The sequence below is a fragment of the Euleptes europaea genome, chromosome 4 (assembly GCF_029931775.1).
Source record: "Euleptes europaea isolate rEulEur1 chromosome 4, rEulEur1.hap1, whole genome shotgun sequence".
Classification (NCBI taxonomy): Eukaryota; Metazoa; Chordata; class Lepidosauria; order Squamata; family Sphaerodactylidae; genus Euleptes; species Euleptes europaea.
In genome coordinates this window covers 53,920,971-53,940,761 of record NC_079315.1, presented here as the reverse complement: position 1 = coordinate 53,940,761, position 19,791 = coordinate 53,920,971, and the positions used below count along the sequence as shown (strand labels likewise).

Genomic DNA, 19,791 nt, shown 5'->3' with positions numbered 1-19,791 from the left:
AGAATGCTCTAGGATATCCATACCTGGATGCTCCCGCTTTTACAATGCTAACAGAATCTGTGCAAGGGACCTATTTATATTGGGACTAAATGGGGTACAGTAAGAGGGAGGTGAATACTTTTTCTTCCATGAGGTTTTGTTGATTGAAACCTCTTCCTCTCCACCCCCAGTACTGTTATCAGTCTTCAAAGTGGGGGGGAGACATATCAGCCAATCACTGGGTTGTTGTGGGTCCTTTGACAACTATGACAACACAGGGGATGAGACAGTTTCAAAATCACACAGGAGGAAAAAACTTAAAACCTTCTTTCCTCACAGGCCCTGATCCAAACCAGATCCCTTCACAGCTTCTGTTAGTATTTTAAGTATGTAGAACCAAACAATCTCAGAAGATATCTTGTGACAATGAGATAAGAAAGGATTTCAGTTCAGTTACCACATTCCCAAACTTTGGATTCCGACAACTGCCTCCTTTCCCCAGCCAAAATAAAAAAAAGAAGTGCATAATGGAATATAAAATATATATTGGCTTCTTGAAGGAACTGAACACACAATGGATCCCACAGCCAATGCTCATTCAAGAAACTATACAATTTTAACTTGTTCAATGACATGGTGGCTGTAGAAACCATTATGTATAAGATGTCTTAGACAACATATTCAATCTTTATGTCTATCATACTATGACTATCAAAATCAATAAATGTTTATGAGGAAGAACTGAATTCAACCTTTCTACAGTAGTAATCTTCAAACTTTCCAGAGTTAGGACTCACGGAGATGTAAATACATGCAGCATGAATTTGTGTTTAGCCTAGGAACTCTGGATAACTATGGTTTAGATACTAAAAATGATACTAAAAATAAAATAATTCTCACCACTTCTAAGGCTTGTGGATAATTTTTTTTAAATCTCTGAAGGCTACTGTTCTTAATGCTAAACACATTTGATTTCTTCTACCCCCTAAATAATGGCATAAAAAATGCAAGTGTCCTGCAGAGAAGAGTATGAAAAAGCCATGGCACTTTCAGTCCGGAAAGATGATGAACTACAATCACAAAAAGAAGGAAAGAAAGGTGCCAACACCACTCGGGGCGTGCAAGCAGTCCTTCCGTCTCTGAATTGTGACTACTTATGCAAGTCAAGAAAGGCTCTTGTAAATGACAGATTATTTTTTTAGATAGAAAGTGATTGTAGTTGAACATAGCCCAGGAATACAAATAAAGCCAAGAACCAAATCACATCCAAGCAGGTAGCAGAATTTACTATAAACTGCCACATAAAAAATATCCCAAGAACCCCTGTGTGCTCTTATTTATACACAGAATGGCAAGCTTCCTGATGCCAAAAAAAATATCAAATCACAATAAAGGCATGTACATCATTTCAGACACTGCTAGCAGAATAAACCCTCTCTATCACCCAAAATATTCTGGGTTTCAATTGCACCTTTTTGTACTGAAAACAGTTTTGTATTAAGAAGTGATACTGGGACATATCTCATTATTTTCTCTATTTAGACATCCAATGGTGCATACTGACATATGAAGACAAACGTAGGTCATACAGTCACTTACAAGGCTAAGTTCTTTGGATTTGGAGGATGGAGTGCTGCTGGAAGATGCTATAGAGGCTGGGCTAATTGGTGCATCTTTCTTGAGTAGACGAGTCTTGTCCAAGCCATTCTCCCTTGGAGAATGTGCTGGGCTTCCTCGTGGAGAGGAAGGATCCTGAAAATAAATTGTAATTATTATCAAAAGTATGCTATTTGCGTTGGGTTGGACAAGAAGCCAACAGCTCCTTTGGACATTGTCTTTGCAATGCAACTCATGCAAGGCATCTTCCTTTATGGCCTTCATTAACAGTGGCTAGCCGTTATAGACATATTCCCACCCCAAGGACAACAGGAATAGCAGTGGCACCAGGTCTGCAGGAGAGGCAACTGATTCCTTCTGTAAATTAAACTTCACTAACAGCAAATACAATCCTATATATGCACCCAACATTCAGCCATATGAAAGTAGCATGCCCAATAAATGGTACTGAAAGCCCCATGGCACAAACCTCATTGGAAACATCAACCACCAAGTTGTCATCACTCTTCTCGCCATCACTGTCCTGCATTGAAGAACAAGAAAGCATAAATATCTCTCTGACAGATCCATTCCAAGCAGGTTAGCTCACATACAATTGCTGGAAACAGAAGAGGACAGTTCTTGGGATCATGGTTCCCAACCTTTTTTTGACCAGGGACCACTAGGACTTTTTTGTTTGGTGCAGGGACCCCAAGGTTCAAAATAAAAATTCCAAGAATTTGAAAATAACTTTAATCATAACTGTTAGTTAAACATTAAATGTAGAATAATATTTGAATATATTTTTTATAATAGAGAACTTTTAATTGTAAATCAATGTGATTTTTGAGCTTGCATCCTTTTTACAAGCTGGGCAATTCTGGGGCTACTACTGTTGCTCAGAGCTACACAAATATAATCACTTGCTTCCAATTGATTTCTTGTCGTGTTTTTAATTATAAGCAAAGCAGAAAACCCTTGTTCGCATAAATAAGTTGTGGAGAAGAGCATAAGATATCGCAAGGCGAATCCCCAAACTGTAGGATATGAAATTGCTTTTTTACACCAGAACTCTTCAAGAGAAACTGATTCAAACGCATCCTTACAGTGCCTATCATTTTGGAATTCAGTGAGCTCTTCCTGGATTTCTTCTGCAACCTCTTCAACAGCAATACCAAAAGGATTGCGAATCAGCTTTTGGGTATCTTTTGATTCTGTCTGGTTATATTCCGGGAAGTAACGGTGGAATTCATTGACCAGCATTTGCAGATGACTTCTGATGTTGTCTTGTATATTTGTGGTGATCATGTCATCTTTACTATCATCGACCAGTGCTTTTAATGTCACAAACGAAGAATAATTGTTTTCGCCTACCCATAATTGAAGTTTGCAAATAAAGGCACGCAGTTTATCTTCAAACATAAAAATGTTTCCCACACCTGCTAAATTTATGTTTCCAGAACCTTGCAACTGTAAGTTTAGTTTATTCAAATGTGAGAAAATATCCACAAGATAAGCCAAATGCATCTGACTTTTCGAATCAGAAAACAGCTCTAGTAAATCTTTAATTTTCTTCTCGGCTAGAAACAGCTCAACCTCTTTTCTTAGTTCAAATAACCTTCCCAGCATATTGCCTTTCGATAGCCAACGAACTTTGGTGTGGAAAAGAAGAGTCTCATGATTGGAGTCTATTTCAGTGCACAGTTTTTTAAAAAGGCGCGTATTTAAGGCGCTGCTTTTAATAACATTGACCACTTTTATGGCCATTTCCATGGTATTAACAAGGCTTTTAGGAAGAGTCTTGGAAGCTAACGCCTGACGATGTATGATACAATGAGTTGTTATTGCTGAAGGATTCTTCTGTTTTATTAATGTTGCTAGACCGGAGTGTGATCCTAATATGGCTGGAGCGCTATCTGTACAGAAGTCGGCGAGCTTTTCCCACATAATGCTATGTTTCTCAAAATACTCCGCTATTATATTCATGACGGCGATACCTTTTGGCGTCGTTTCCAGTTTCCGCGAAATCAATAATTCCTCTTTAATAGTGTTGTTGTCGTCTAAAAAGCGGACAAATACGAGCAACTGACTGCAATTAGAAATGTCTGTCGATTCATCACACTGCAAAGCGAAACATGGTGAATTTTTTATTTTCGAAACAAGCTGCTCCTTGATGTCATTTGACATAATTTCAATTCAAGCTTTTACCGTGTTGTTCGATAGAGGTATTTCTTGTATTTTCTTTTTGGCTCCCATCCCTAAAATGGGGTGCGCCCGCGAGCTGCCACCATGCCGCCCACGTAAATATTAATTTATTATGGGTTTATAACTTTGTTTCGCGGACCCCTGGTTTAGTTCTCGTGGACCCCTGGTTGGGAACCAGTGATTTAGAATATGGGTTTCCAAAATTTTCTTAGTACTGAAGTTATTCAAATTAGAATCCAAATTCAAACTGGAAACATCCAACAGAAATCCTTTACTCACATAACGAGTTGCTATTTCTTTTTCCTCTGTTTTCTGTTTTTTACTGTCAGAGGAGTAGTCTGTTGAGTTTCTATGTTTCTCAGAAGCTCTGAAACTGGCTGAGGGAGACACAGATGAGCTCTGAAATGAGACAACAAGGAAGAGGTAATTGTTAGTACAATTATCCTTTGCTTCAGGTAGGCTTTAGCACTTATACTTTAAGGAGACAATCTACAAGCTGCATGAACAGCTTTATATTTACCTCTGAGACAAGGAGATCCAAGCTCTCTCCCCCTGTCCAGTTTTGGCACAATCACAGAGAGGTGGATGGGGACTAGAAACGGGCATTTTCTGTGGTGGCCCCTAACCTCTGGAACACCTCCCCAAGGCTTGCCTGATGCCTCCTCCCCTCCCCTTTTTAATGTGCCAGGCTGAAACACATCTTCTAACCCAGGCTTTTAATTAGAGAGTTATCTTACCAGCTTTTAAATGGTGAGTCTCTACTTTATGGATAGTTTTTATGCTGCTTATGTCCAACGGCTTTTAAAAAAATATTGTGGTTTTAATTCTAAGCTATTTAATTCTTGTTTTGATTCTAAGCCACCTTGAGCGGGACTCTGAAGAGGCAGCACAGAAAAAACCTAAATAAATAGTAACATCTGTAAACAAGAATGTGTGGATAAGGTGTAGGTAGCTATCACCTCAGCAACCTATTAATGTGATGTAAGCCTTATTGGACACATCCATGCCTCCGGTTCTTCCATCCCATAAGACAGCTTCATTGTCTCAGTCACTCAATGATGTGATACACAGGAACTTATCTTTTGTGAAACATTCAAGACTGAGAAGAGGGAAGGGCCAATACAAAGTCAACAAAACTCAGCAACCAGAATTTGTGTGCCTTTCCTGTAGACTCCTTCCGTGTCCCAATAACTATTAAAAACTTGAGCTTTTAACACATATCTATATGCAAATAACCTCATGCATGCCTTAAGAATACCCCTGCTCTATTTATATTCATTCCACAAATGAAGGGAAGGCAGATTATAATTTGAATTCAATTCAGTATGACTCATCTTTTTTTAAAAGCAATTGGCTGCAATAAAGGGGAAACTAATTACTGAATGACAATTAGAAGGATGGCTAAAGAGCCAAGAGTAAACCACTGCACTGATTTAAACCAAAGTATTTATTTTCATAAATTCAAAACCACATGGATTCATTTTTCTCAATCTAGTTAGCCTCAATGCTGTAAATACCTTTTTAATCTTTGATTTTGGTGCTTAATAAAGTTATAATTTAGGGCACCCCACTAGCACAAGAAAGAAGCTAATTATGACCAGCTCTTTAAAGGATGATCTGCACACTGGGACAATGTATACTGCTTAGCAGCTGAGTGGCTTTCTAGGGTATAATCAGGTACATGCATACTTGTAATTATCTATCTAGCTGACCCCCATGCTATAGAATTTAATGACTGATTTAAGAGTATAATATGCACACATGTATTTCTTAGGCTCTTATTCTCCATTTCTTCTACCTACTACTTCAAACAATTGGTTTCACAGTCAACTCCTCTCCCCAGGGAACTATAATTCAAAAGGAAGGGGAGTTCTCAGCATGCTCATGAAATGATGAATTCTTGGATTTGAGGGCAACATCCTGACAACTGTATCATTTTAAAACAGATGTGTTTGATAAAGGGCAATTCAATGAAACAAGAGCAGTTTAATTTCTAAATGCAATTGCATACTTAAGTATATGACTATGCCAGCAAATTTTAGTGCGAGACAGTTAATTACATGGGGACAATCATTGGCCTTTTGTGTTTTGCGCAGGAGATCAGTGCCAGGGAGAGCAAAAATATTTTAGTTTTAGCTACCAGCTGCCTATTGCAGGCAAACTTTGTAAATAAGGAAGCTCACAAATTGCTTCAGAGATACACTCCAAAATAGTCCAGAAATAGCATGCAAATCCCACTGATGGAAACAAAAATTACTTAACATCAAATGTGGATCTTCAAGGTGCTAAAGACCTTTTGGTGCACTTTGTATACAGATGATATTATGACATTATTATTTTCACAGATGTTACATGTGGCATTGTGGACATCCTCTCCAAAAGAAAAAGTTCTCAGATAACTTTATCCTGACATGGGCCTGGGATGAATGTGACAAATTGTTCCTCAGATGTTACGTCCATAACCAAGTTCTTGGAGACTATCATGAATAAGCTGTCAATCTCTGTTAAGTTAGGAGCTGTGGAGTCCCCCTATATAGATAGCCATCTTACTGACACATGACTCATATGTAGTTCAAGAAAAACTGTTATATGTGGATTACTTAATGGAAGTGAAAAATGCAAATATGTCAAAGCCAAATGTGGAGAGCAGTTCTATGTGCAGAACCACAGCTCTTGTCTTCCAGTTATTAAACTTATTCACAATCATCTGCAAGAATTTGGATTTGGGCACATCAATATAAACCAAACTTCTTGCATTCATGTGAAGTCTTACTGAAGATAACCATGGCCAAGAGGTTATGCTTTCATCTGAAGGGGATATCTCCAGTACTATATTAAAATAATCCCATCTGTTATGTGGCCTGACTAGCTTGAGTAACAATGGTCATTAACGCATGGCCATTTTGTTCTTGGTATCTCCCGAGAATGGAGCGAATTCCCCAGGGCCACACGCATGGCCGTGGCCTGTCTGCGAGATCAACCTGCCCACTTCCGGCCTTCCCCGGGTTAAGCTAGTGCTGAGTTATCCTGACTTTATTTTTTGGAGCGCTGCAGCTGCGGGTGTAGACTGGTACGTTACAGCACCTGGGTCGACCTCATGGCCCAGCGGCGGCAGCGTCATCACCTTTCCACCCCAGACCCCTCTCTCCCCCCGCCTCCTCTGCTTTCCTGCAGCATGAGCCGTTAAAGAAAGAAGGCTTTCGACTGGGAGGCCAGTGGGCAAACCCTGTGATGCTGTGCCTCCGTTCTTCGTGCGCGGGCCCCTGGGTGAGAGCAGCTGGCTCAGAGCAGGCTTGCCTGTTAGCCAGCCATTCACAGTCCAAATAACTTTAACCTCAACCCTAACTGGTGCAGGAACAACCATGCTGGGGCAGATGAAAAGAGACTCTATGAAACATCATCTACCAGACCAATGTATGAGAGAAAATTGGCTTAATTCCTTTATCATTATGTCAGTGTGACAACCACTACTGGAAACAGGTGCCAGCCATGGCCTGAAATATCTTTCCTGACAATGCACAAATTAACTGATCATAAAGAAGGTAATAGAAACCATCTTACGAAGGCATAAATATGTGGCCAGCAAGAGGGCAGCATCAGTGCGCTGTCTGCTTGCAGTAATTAGTACTTCGCATGACTTCAACAAGGCAAGAATTATTATTACCCTTCAACCCCCAATAGCCATTGAAAATTACTTATATTAGCATGTGTGGCTCCAAATGCAACAAGGGGAAAAAAGCAATGAAGGAACAAGCAGAAGCAAGTGGCCTTTCCCAAGCCATGCTGCTGTTCAACCATCTGACACAGCACCTTGGATTGCTGACCTCAGATGGGCACCGAACAAAATGCAACTCAATGAAATTAGCAGTAGAAATAATAACTAAAGACAGGCCAGAACCCTCCCACGCAATAAGGCTAAAAACTCTAGAAACCTTTGCAAAATGCAATCGTTCCCTTGTGAAACTTTACAACACCGGGACAATGATTTATTTGGAGTGCCATAATTAAAACAATAATTCCCAACAAAGTGGGAATTATGAGATAATTGACCATCCCAAGGTATTAAGCAAGCCATAGTAAAAGCCAAGGATGCTCAGCGCTAAGGTCAATTATAATACAATTATCTGAATGACATTACTGCCATTATAAAGTCTGCTCAAAGTACAAAAGTAACAATAAAAAATGGATAATGTATGCACAGTGGGAAAATGACCTTAGAAGAAAGCGACTTGGCTAACTTTGCACCTGTTTTGAGGTCTGCCAGGTACATGAGTGAAATGACTACCGTATATACTCGCGTATAAGCCGAGTTTTTCAGCCCAAAAAAAGGGCTGAAAAAGCCGGCCTCGGCTTATACGCGGGTCAATACGATAGAGGGGGGAAGGAGGAGGGAACTTACCACCGCCATCTTTTCCAGGCCGGGAGCGGCCTCCAGAGCCCCCCTGCGGCCGCGGGGAGGGCGCTCCGCCACCCCCACCGCCTTCTCCCAGCTGGGAGAGGCCTCTAGAGGCCCTCTGCGGCCGCGGGGAGGGCGCTCCGCCGCCCCCGCCGCCTTCTCCCGGCCGGGAGAGGCCTCTAGAGGCCCTCTGCGGCCGCGGGGAGGGCGCTCTGCCGCCCCCGCCGCCTTCTCCCGGCCGGGAGAGGCCTCTAGAGGCCCTCTGCGGCCGCGGGGAGGGCGCTCCGCCCCCCCGCTGCCTTCTCCCGGCCGGGAGAGGCCTCTAGAGGCCCTCTGCGGCCGCGGGGAGGGCGCTCCGCCCCCCCGCCTTCTCCCGGCCGGGTGAGGCCTCTAGAGGCCCGCTGCGGCCGCGGGGAGGGCGCTCCGCCCCCCCGCCTCCTTCTCCCGGCCGGGAGAGGCCTCTAGAGGCCTGCTGCGGCCGCGGGGAGGGCGCTCTGCCGCCCCCGCCGCCTTCTCCCGGCCGGGAGCGGCCTTCAGAGGCCTGCTGCGGCCGCGGGGAGGGCGCTCCGCCGCCCCCGCCGGATCCGCCGCTTCCCGCCGCCAGGAGCCCAGAAGGTAAGTCTTGGGGGGGGGAGGGGTTATAAGCCGACCCTCGGCTTATACGCGGGTGCCTAATTTTTCCCCATTTTTGGGGAGAAATTAGGCACCTCGGCTTATACGTGGGTCGGCTTATTCACGGGTATATACGGTACTCATTTTCATGCTGAAGAAATTCTGGGAGATGTCATACAAACAATTCTGGAACACTTGGGTGTGACAATTCAGCCTATCTAACGTCACATGGGCACTTCTATACAGCTCACGTATTTTCAACACCTGTGCTCTAGTCTACCTAGTTCCTGGCCACTCAGTGCTAATAAGTATTATTTAGTGTATATGATGCTCCCTTTAGATTTTTGAAACAAGCCAACAAGATATTGTCGAAGGCTTTCACGGTCAGGGTTCATTGGTTCTTGTAGGTTGTCCGGGCTGTGTGACCGTGGTCTTGGTATTTTCTTTCCTGATGTTTCGCCAGCAGCTGTGGCAGGCATCTTCAGAGGAGTAACACTGAAGGATGGTGAAGGACACAAAGCCAACAAGAGGTTTTTTTTTTTTTTTTGTAACCAATGCTAATAGTGAACTTTGGAAAATTCAAGCACAAACTACTTCTTATCACATGGCCTCAGATAATTAGATTGATGGTAGTAATTCAAGGGTCTGAGCATTTCTTTTTAATGGAAATCACAATTCTAAAAGGCAATGTTTGTTGTTTTTATTGCATTTTACCCACTAATTAACTTTGTTAATTGCTGATTGAATGAAGTTATTGACGTCATCCTTAGATGACTACCAGCCCATTCCTGAGCTGGGAGGGCGAAAGTCCACAGGAGGCGTGCAAGGGCTTGTGCTGGCCTCCCGGCCACTTTTGCCCGTGCCACTTGCACTGCCAAGAGTTGCACAGACGCTGGCATTGGGGTTCCCACACTGCCCCCCCCCTGCGCTGCCCCGGGACACCGGCTCAGCCTCCCACCATCGTCCCAGGGGGCGTTTTGGGGAGGAGCCACCTTTAGGTGGCTTCCTAACCCCCCTTCAGGCCAGGAATGCCCCCTTTGCCCTTCTCTGGAGTTACACCAATTTTTTTAGGTGGCATATCCCTGTGGAACTCTATGGAGCAGTTCCATGGGGCTTGTAGGTAAGGAAAAAGTGCCGGCTTCGGGGGCGGGGGGGATCCTCCTTTGGAGGTGGCGCGGCTGTGTTGCCTCCAGCCACCGGCTCAGCCCCCCCCCCCCAGGAATGGGCTTATAACATAGTATACATGTGGTTAATAGCGAACAGTCAAAGACGTATAAAATAAAAAAGGTGGGATGTCGCTTAAAAAAATAAAGAAACCCGAATAAAGTAAGTTGTCAAAATGGCTCCAACAGCAGCATTACATAATAGAAGAAATAGCAAGGACCTAACAAGTCACGTATTCTAATTCTTCAACATAGAATTATATCTGCCCATTATTATTTGGGCTAGGTATTAGAGTATGATACAGTGGTTAAAATGTTGCAACAAACTAACAAGTCCTTCTGGGGTTTTAAACAGAAACGCATCCTCAGGAGGCTATGTTTTCAGTGGAAAGGAGGGGTAGGTGCATGTTCTTAACCCCCTTTTGTTTACTGTTTAATAATTTCTGCTCAGTGGTAAAGTGTCTGTCCAGGCTCAATGCAATTAGCCTTTGTCTCTCTGTATATCTTGTTTACTTTGTCTGCCCCTGTACATCTATTATTCCTACCTGCACTCTCTCACCTAACACTGACACCTCCACACTGCCCTTTTAAGAAGAGATCCAGCCCCTACTTCTTAGGCAAGGCTTTTGACTCGTACCCAGGAACTGCTGCGTCAACTGGCTCCTGCCCATGCCAAACGCCCTAAGAGGAACAGCTGCAGTTGCCAGCCTAGCATTCCATTTCCTCTCCTTCAGGCAAACCTTTAGGAAAAGCCATGCCTAAAAGACAGGGGGTGGAGCACTACTTCCAAGAATGGAATGGCAGCTCCAATCTGGTTTTCAAGCAGGAATCTAGCCCTGCCTATGAAGAGCGGCTTTTGACATGTGGGAGCTAGATCTGTCAGGACATGGGAAGAGGCTGGAGAAAAACTGTAGGCACCACAGAGAACTGTCAAGGTGCCATGGCACTTGGATTTTTCAAAGCTTGGTATGAAAGCCTCAAAATACTAACCCATGTGTATAAGAAGTCACCTTTTGTGCATGGTTGGCCCAGAGAGTTTCCCTGCCATAGTTCATTTTCCCTCTTCTAAAATTAGATCAGTTTAGTTAAAGACACAAGATTATGAAGCTAGACAAGCCCTTCTGTATACTCTTGAAAAAATCAAATTAATTAGACTATTCTTACCTACAATGAGGCAGAGGGCTGTGAAAAAAAAGCTAAAAGTGTAAATGTTTAATCATAGTTGTAAGAATGGCGATATATAAACTCATTTGGAGGGTCTCGCTAAGATTTCTGTAGGTTTGTTTCAGTACCTTGCAGTTAAGAAATACATGGGCAGACACCAATCATTCCAGCATTTGTAAAGACATATCAAGTTACACAGCATAAGTCAAAGATATCAGCAATTTTGAAGCATAATTCTGACAGCATGGGCTGTCAAGTTCCTGGCCCCTCCTGATGCACAAGTGTACAAAGGCCCACTTAACAGGAATTTAAAGTAATGGACAGGGCTGCTGCCTAGTGCCACACAGGTGGATGTTTAAACTTAATCCTGTCACTTGCAGTATCCTCTGCAATCATTGACTGAGGGAATGTACACAGGTGAGGCCTCACTGCTACTGAACCTACAAGGGTCAATGGCGAGAGAAAGTAAACAATTATACTGAGCAGCGCAGCATCAAGAGCAAGAGGAAGGATATGCTCAGGAGGAAAGGTCACTGAAAAGCCAACCTGGGAAAGCGAATGAGAATGAAGACACACGGACCAATGACAGAGAGCAGAAAAATGGAGAGGACGACACAGAGGTAGGAGAAATACATTTAGGAAATCTTCTGGTCCACTTGTTAATAACAAATGAAACATCATTGGCAGTTTATAGCAAAATGGATCAAGAGTCACAATTCAGCTCCCAACTCTTACAAGAGCTAGATGACTCCCTCTTCTCTTCACCAAGGGGCCAGTACTCTCCGTGCATACATCTAGAGCAGACTTTCCAATGTACAGAAAGTTATATCCAACATTTAGAAGAGAACAGAGAATGTCCTGTTCATGCAGAGCTCCAGGGAAACATAATGAGCAGCAGGACTGTAGTTGGAGAATTGTAGCGAACTATCCAGGAAAGAAAAGCACTTAAGAGTTTTCCTGCATTCTTTCAACCCCTAGACAAATTATTCCCAGGGTCACAGAATCCACACAAAGAAAAAGCTGCATGGGTTATGGGGCTGCAGTGAGGAGGTTCAAGGGAAATGAAACTGGCCCTACCTACAGAGCTGTGCTTGCAATTCCACTCCTTTTCCCCTCCTCACTCCCTGGACCCACATATTTATTCCTCTGTACAGGTTCCACAACTCCAGCTATAATTTTTCTGGGGGTCAGAATGGACTATAGGAATGGAGAGGAACACAAGAAAATTCTTTGTCCTGTGTACAGTTACAACCCAAAGATCATAGTTCCCTGACAGACCTCTTGTGAAAGGTTTCAGGAAGTAATGATGTTCGGGTACAAAGAAGGATCTTAGCATGGGGCACATGAGCTAGAATGGACAAGCAAGTTAGTAAGGCCTTCTAGCACCATAAAATGCACATGTTCAAGCCAATTTAATGTCATTAAGGGCTCCTTTACACCACCTTTCTGAGTACGATAATCACTTGCTCATGTTGGCAGCAGCCTGTGGCTATACAGGCATAAGCAGCAATGGAAGAAATGGATATGCAGAAATCTGCATGTACTGAGTTTAGCACAGTGCTGAGTTTATTTACAAATGGCTGCTACAATAAACATTGTACAGTGTGCACAGACCCAACTACATTATGTAGTGGCAACTGGAAGTCAACACAAGCAGGCAGCGAGCATTCCTGAGAGAGGGCTAGAAGTATTTCAGAACATGTTGACTGTCATAGTTATACATGACTATCATAGTTATACAAGAAAGGTGATATGGCTGGATCCTTCTAGTTGGCCTGGACCTTTGAAACCCGAGTAGAACTGATTCTGTGGGGGGCTTCCTCCTCTCTGGTCAACATGGCACAGCAACTCTGGAAAACCAACATTAATATCATAAGAACATAAGAAAGACCCTGCTGGATCAGACCAAGGCCCATCAAGTCCAGCAGTCTGTTCACACAGTGGCCAACCAGGTGCCTCTAGGAAGCCACTAACAAGACGAGTGCAGCAATATATCCCATATTCAGAGAGAGTACACTGAGACTGATAGTGATTCAAAGGCTAGAAAGGTCTTTTTAAAATTGTTTTTAAATATAAAAGCTGAGCATTTGGGAGCAGACTGAATAAAGATTTAGGGGAAAAACTGATTTTATATGTTGGAGTTTGTTTAGCCCTGATCTGGATAGCCCAAGCTAGCCTGATCTGGTCAGATTTTGGAAGCTAAGCAGGATCAGCCTTAGTCAGTATTTGGATGGGAGACCGCCAAGGAACACCAGGGTTGCTAGCAGGCAACGGCAAAGCACCACTGAACATTTCTTGCCTCAAAAACCATTCAGATCACCAAAAGTCAGCTGTGACAGCAAAAAAAAGTTTGTTATAATCATCATTAGAATTTAACAGAAAAGAACCAGATACAGCTGCTAATCTATTTTAATGCCATCTCTTCAAAGACCTGCTTGAGATGGCTAACAACAACAAAAAGAAAATCATAAAGGAAAATCATTAATAACTATTAAGAAACCCACCAATGAAGTCTAGAAACACAAAATAGTTGGCAGTCTTAACAATCCCCATAAAAGTCCTCAGGATAAAAGCACATCATAAAAACAGTTTAAAAGATCAAAACCCTAATTAAAAGCCTTGGTAAAAAGAAAGGTTTTGTTCTGGCACCTAACAGAAGTAGGGTAGGTGCCAGGTGAGCCTCAAATGGATACAATGGAAACAATGTTACAAAGGATACAATGGCTCCACATTAACATAACACACCCTAATTAGCACATTACCTTGATACTTACAGGACAATGATTAGCACATTACCTTTGATACTTTGCAGGACAATGACTCAGCTCAAACCCAACCCCCTTCTGACTATATATATTACTCTTCCAACACACTTTGACACTGAGAGACACTGTCCTTCAATGTTACTCCTTTGAAGATGCCTGCCACAACTGCTGGCAAAACGTCAGGAAAAAAAATACCAAGACCACGGTCACACAGCCCCGATAACCTACAAGAACTGATGAATCCATACTAGGTTTCTACAGTTTCACTCACATGAGGTGATAAACCAATCTGTATAGATTCTAAAAAGTACCACAGGGCAATAATATTGATAATTTTGAAAGGGGGAAACCGCCAAGGCAATCCTGAATTTCTGCTGCACATTTAAATAACCCTCTTGTGGTCCTGGCGGTGTGCAGCTGAAAACCAGCCCAAGTGGAAATTAAAGGCAGTGAATGTGCCTTATGAACATTTATTAAGTCACAATCCTTTCTGTGCTTATTTGGGAATATGTCCCACTGAACTCTGTGAACTTCTGAGTAAACGTGCATAGGGTTGGGATATAAACTTGCTTAAACCGGATCAACTGTATTAATGTAAAGGATGGAATACAAAACCACTACTTTGTCCCATGTTCTCAAAATCTAATGCAGTATCAGGCCAAATTCAGGAAACTTGTGGGCAGGTCATTAGAGGTAGAGATTATACAGTAAATAAAAGGGAGTTTGTCTTTCAGGTTAGGATTTCAAAGGCATGGGGTTCAATCAAAATATCAGAACCACCACAGAATGATGCCTCCCAATCCCATTCCACAAAGATACCATGACTGATGGTATCAGAAGCTGCTGAGAGGTCCAGGAGAATCAACAGAGTCACACACCCTCTGTCCATCTCCTGGCATTAATCATCCACCAGGGCAACCAAGGATGTTTCAGTCCCATAGCCCGGCCTAAACTTAAACAGGAAGGGGTCTAAACAATTTGCTTTATCTGGGAAAACTTGGAGTTGTCGAACCACCACCCGTTCAATCACCTTGCTCAGGAATGGAGCACTTGAGACTGGTCAATAATTATTGCGATCTCCTGGGTCAAGGGTAGGCTTCTTTAGAAGTGGATGCACCACTGCTTGTTTCAAGGCTGGGCAACAACACCCTTTCTTAAGGAAGCATTAATTACTTCTCAAACCCAGTCAGACTGCTCCTCAAACTTCCAAGGATCCTGTTTTTAATATTACCTAGCAAAATATCCACAATTATGCCATTTAGTATGGAGAAAGGGCTAACATATAACTACAGTTTCCTGAGCTGAGGAGAAAGGTTTGCTTCTGATTCCTACTTCTTTGCTTCCATAGAACTCAATGGGTCAACAAAAAATCAAGGTTCCTCCTATATCAACTCAAACAGCCCTGGTTCAACTTCTTGGCCATGCTAGAGTATTTTAAAAAGACAGAGCAAAGGAACTGGGAGCCCGAAGAATGCTACCAAAACAGAAGGAAAGTGGAAGAATGCTAGCATGAGACAGCCGAATTCAACATCCAGTCTCATCAATCCCATTGAACTGATCCATAGGAAAAAGAAAGACAATAAGGAGTAAAGAAGGCCACATAAACAACACAATTAAGAGTTAAGGAAACTTCAGGTGTTCACCTTCATTTGTATTTCTTTTGGATTACTCATATTCAAGCTGGAGGCAATGCTCTGTAACTGGAATCAATAGACAGTGCTACCTGTTTATGGGAACCTGTACAAGGTCCCACATGACTTAATGCCTGAAGAAACTTGCTTTGAAATTCTTTTTTTGGCTTTAAAGATAGCATCATGGCTGTGCTATTGCTCAACTCTTCTGGATTTTTTCCATCCTTGCAGTTTCTTTCTTGTAATCATCTAATACATTCAGTATTGAATTCTATTTTTAGAAATACATCATATATAAATTAGATTTAGTTCACTTCCTATATTGTTTTTACTCAAGTAAAACATGATTCCAATATATACTTACAAGTTACTCATAATGTTCAAATAATCAACCTACTGGAAACTGATGTTTCCAACAGGTATACATTGAGTTGGATCCTATGGCTCCTTTGCTCCAGACAACAGAGAAAGAAAGGAGGTACAGGATCCAACACAATGAAGTTCTGAAGATTTTCTCTAAATTGGAGAAGAGAAAATTATATACAGGAATGTTTAATGGCTCTTACTCAAACCAGTATTAAAAGGGGTAAATAATAGAGAACCAGATTTGTATTGATTCACGTATGGCAGTGATATTCAAGTCTTTCACAAGGGGAAGTTTTAATGTCTTCTACGTCCAGCTCTGAGGACCAAATCATACTCAGCAACCTTTCATAAGTTCATCACCAAAGATTTTTACTACTTATGAATTTGTGAGAAGACTTCTTATTTATAAAACTAGTACAACCCTGATACAAAGGCTTCTACCTATTATTAGAAATAAGATGTGGAAGGAAGCTTAACACTTGTATTACCCACCTCATGTGAAGTTTGGTGATGGCAAGGAAAATATATTACAGGGGTTGAGGAATAATTGCCTATGGAGGCTGTTAGCCAGCATCTCTGTTGAATTTGTAATGTGTAAACCAACTAACTCACAGAGGGACTGGCAAGAGTTACAAATTACCCAATACCAAGGTGCCTAGCAATACTGAATTAATTTAAGAACAGCTGCTTAAATTGGCTAAGGAAAGATGGGAGGGCCACAAGTATCAAGCATTGGCACAGGTGATAGCCATAGGTGGATCCTTCCATATTTAGGTAAAGCAATTGTGGCAAATGTGAGAACAACCACTTGGCAATTGTTAAAACATGCCACAGATTCTTATACATCTAAACATTTTGCCGCTCTGAAGCTTTATTTCTCTCTCTTTATTTTGGTAGGAGACAGGGTATTCCATTAAATCTTCAGATGTTAAAAGCATGATCAAGACTGTCTGGCTGGAAATGTTTTAATGTTAGCAATGAGCAGCCAATAAATTTTTAATCCAAGCTAGAGCAGCTGAAAAGCAGGCTTCGTTGTCTAGTGCTCTCTCACATTCTGCCAACACGTTAAGTGTGATAACTGATATTCAAACATGTAACCTTCTGTTCTATTCAAATGAGTTATCTTTAGATACATTGAGAAGCCTTTTTTGTTAGTACTTCATAATAGAATCCATATTTCATTTTGTTTTTGTTAAAGACAGACTACAACAACCCCTCTAAAACAGCATTCTGGCATACACTTCTAAATTATGTAATTCACCAGGGTCAACTCAGCTGTTACAATCACTTTCAAGGAAAAGGGGTATAATACATTATCATTACATCTATACGATCTGAGCTGAGCTTTCTTTGGCTCCATTCCTAACATTTTCATGCTGAAATTTATCTGTTTTAAAAACATTATTTGAAAGGTTTTTGAATACTATACATGTTAAAGCTCTTCATTTTAAATGGGTTAGAAATAAAATGATATAAACAGAAGGAGGAAAAAATGCTTCTGTTCTCTAATCTAGCATTAAGTACCATTTTAAGGAACAACAGGCATGTTTCCAAACAAACTATTGCAGTGTACAAATTACCCAGCAGGGATGAAGATAACAATGTCTCTGGTGTGGGTTTAGATCTTTGTGAAAGCTAACATTTCATCAAGGTTGTCTAGGAAACCACATCCTTAGATATCTATCTTCAGATGCAAGCAGTATGTATCCTAGTTTGGGATGCTTCATGTGAGGATACTGGACTACATTGGCAATTTAAGATTGGTTATTGCTTACAAGGCAAGAAAGATGCCATTGTTTAATTACCAGGAGATGAAGGCCCCATTGATATGTTAATATCCTGAAGGACTCATCCCCCAAATATCCTTTATACCCACCCAGAGGACCCAAAGAAAAGATTATGAATTTCTGTCCAGCTCTAGTAGAGCAATTTACAAAAAGAAGAATTTGACTTTGCAAGTGGAATTTACCAACAAACCTAGGATTAAACCTATCAAGTAAGCATATTGGTTAGTATATACCATTTCAAGTAATCATGTGAATGGAACTTCAACAACCTGCTAGGACATGCAATATTCCAAGCAAAAGCTGGTTTAGCCAGGAGATGGTGGTCCTAATTGTGGATATGGTAGAAGTAGCTCTGATCTCCACCCTGCACTAATCGGCAGTTCTGTCATATTGCATTCAAAGCAGCTATGGAAGAACATTACTTGACACACAGATGCAATATGTAGATTTACGGTTTATGGGTGAAAATAAGGTGAGAACCCCTGGAGAAATCAGTTAACATAAGAGAAAGATAAATTCACAAGTGGTAGTCAATCAAGAGGTGGGAAGGCTAGAAATAGGACTCACCAATTGATATTCTCTGTACTTATGCTACATTTCTGCTACCATCACCTGTTCTGAAATGCTGTGAGCATTTGTATAAAACCACAAACAATGTATAAGCCATCTCTAGGCTTCAGAAAACCTTGATAGAAAGATGTCACCAATGTAGTGACAATGTAACCATTGACAGTTCAGAGCAGAATCAACCAACATGTGCAGGGGGCTTTTAAGCACTATTTTACACAATGTAACTTTTGGGGGATTAACAACCTACAGCAGACCAAAATGTTTTTTAACACTTTAAACTTAGCCTGGCAATTTCACAGACACATTTCTATGGCTCCCTGCCATCGCTGTGCTTTCTGGAACAGACGCAGCTGAAAAAGTTCAACTATCTCAGGGGACTATCCTTTTGTGTTGTGGATGTGCGTCCAAATGTGTTTGGTATATGCTTTCTCTGAAACACTATTTTTTTCTCTTTGAAATCCACCAGGTCTACTAATTTTCCCAACAGACTACCACTCTGAGCCTTTTCAGCAGGTCCCTGGAGAAAACCTGACTAATCTTGAACAGGTTTTGTACTAGTCCCCTCTGACTTTGTGAATTGTGTGAGGATAAGAGGGGAAATGAGAAGGGAACAAATTTCCCTCTTTAAGAATCTAAATGAAATCATCATGCAAAAAGACGACAGCCACTTCCTCGTATTCAGTCATTCACAGTCACACTATGCTGTCCAGTAACATGCACTGATAATTCCTCATGAATAAAAATGCCAGTATTATCATCCACAGCTATGTTGTTGACATGTTTTTTTTTTTTTTTTGCTATTTCACTAAAAATACCATTAATTTTTTGGCTTCACAACAGCTGAGCTACTCCCTATTTGAATATACAAAAGAGCATTTTGTTTAAACCAAATTAAAAACGTTCCAGTAAATGACTTCAATTTTGCTGGCTATTCTTTTCCAGTGGATACTAGTTTAATCCTGCAACACTCACCCACCCACCCAATCCTCCAGCTCCTCCTTCACTTTCTTAATTTTTCTCCCTTTGCTTCTGCTTAACCCTTTCTTGTCAGGAACCCAACTGACCCAGCATGGCAGCCACAGTCACACAACAGAGACTCCATTAAAGCAAAACAAACATTTAGTGCTAAAGAGTTAAGATGCAGTAGAAGCATTTCTTTGTTTTATTAACACCTTTGTTTGCAAACAGCAATTGAAACTGGGGTGGGGTGGGGGAGGGAACATTCGAGGTACCTTCTAGACACTTTCCCATCCAGATAAATGTCGACAGCCCTCATTTCAGTCAGCCTGTAAACCGCCATGTCTGCCAAGCCCTCCTGGCACCTCACCACTTTATTTGTTCCCATTTGTATCTAATGCTTTTGTCAACAGTTCAACACAAGGCAAAGCAAACAACCCACTACAAACACTGGGGGTAACAGCGAGGAGCTCGAAGCCTTCACAATTATCCAACCCCAGCTGCTCGAGGCCTGTCCGGGCTGCTTTCATTTACAACAATGTCAACAAAAGACTGAAACCCAATAACTAGGGGTGGGTCAATACTACCACTGTAAAACCC

The 19,791-nt window shown here is 41.8% G+C and overlaps 1 protein-coding gene across 5 annotated transcripts in view; it reads right to left on the bottom strand.

The window, feature by feature from the left end:
- LOC130477169 (transducin-like enhancer protein 4) overlaps positions 1–19,791 on the bottom strand; it is a 195,100-nt gene that overhangs the window by 12,682 nt on the left and 162,627 nt on the right. For all 5 annotated transcript variants that reach the window (XM_056849239.1, XM_056849235.1, XM_056849236.1 and 2 more), the window contains 3 exons: positions 4,060–4,179; positions 2,066–2,119; positions 1,579–1,731 (listed from right to left, as the gene is read on the bottom strand). In XM_056849239.1, coding sequence (XP_056705217.1) covers positions 1,579–1,731; positions 2,066–2,119; positions 4,060–4,179 — 327 coding nt within the window. The remainder of the gene's footprint in view (positions 1–1,578; positions 1,732–2,065; positions 2,120–4,059; positions 4,180–19,791) is intronic.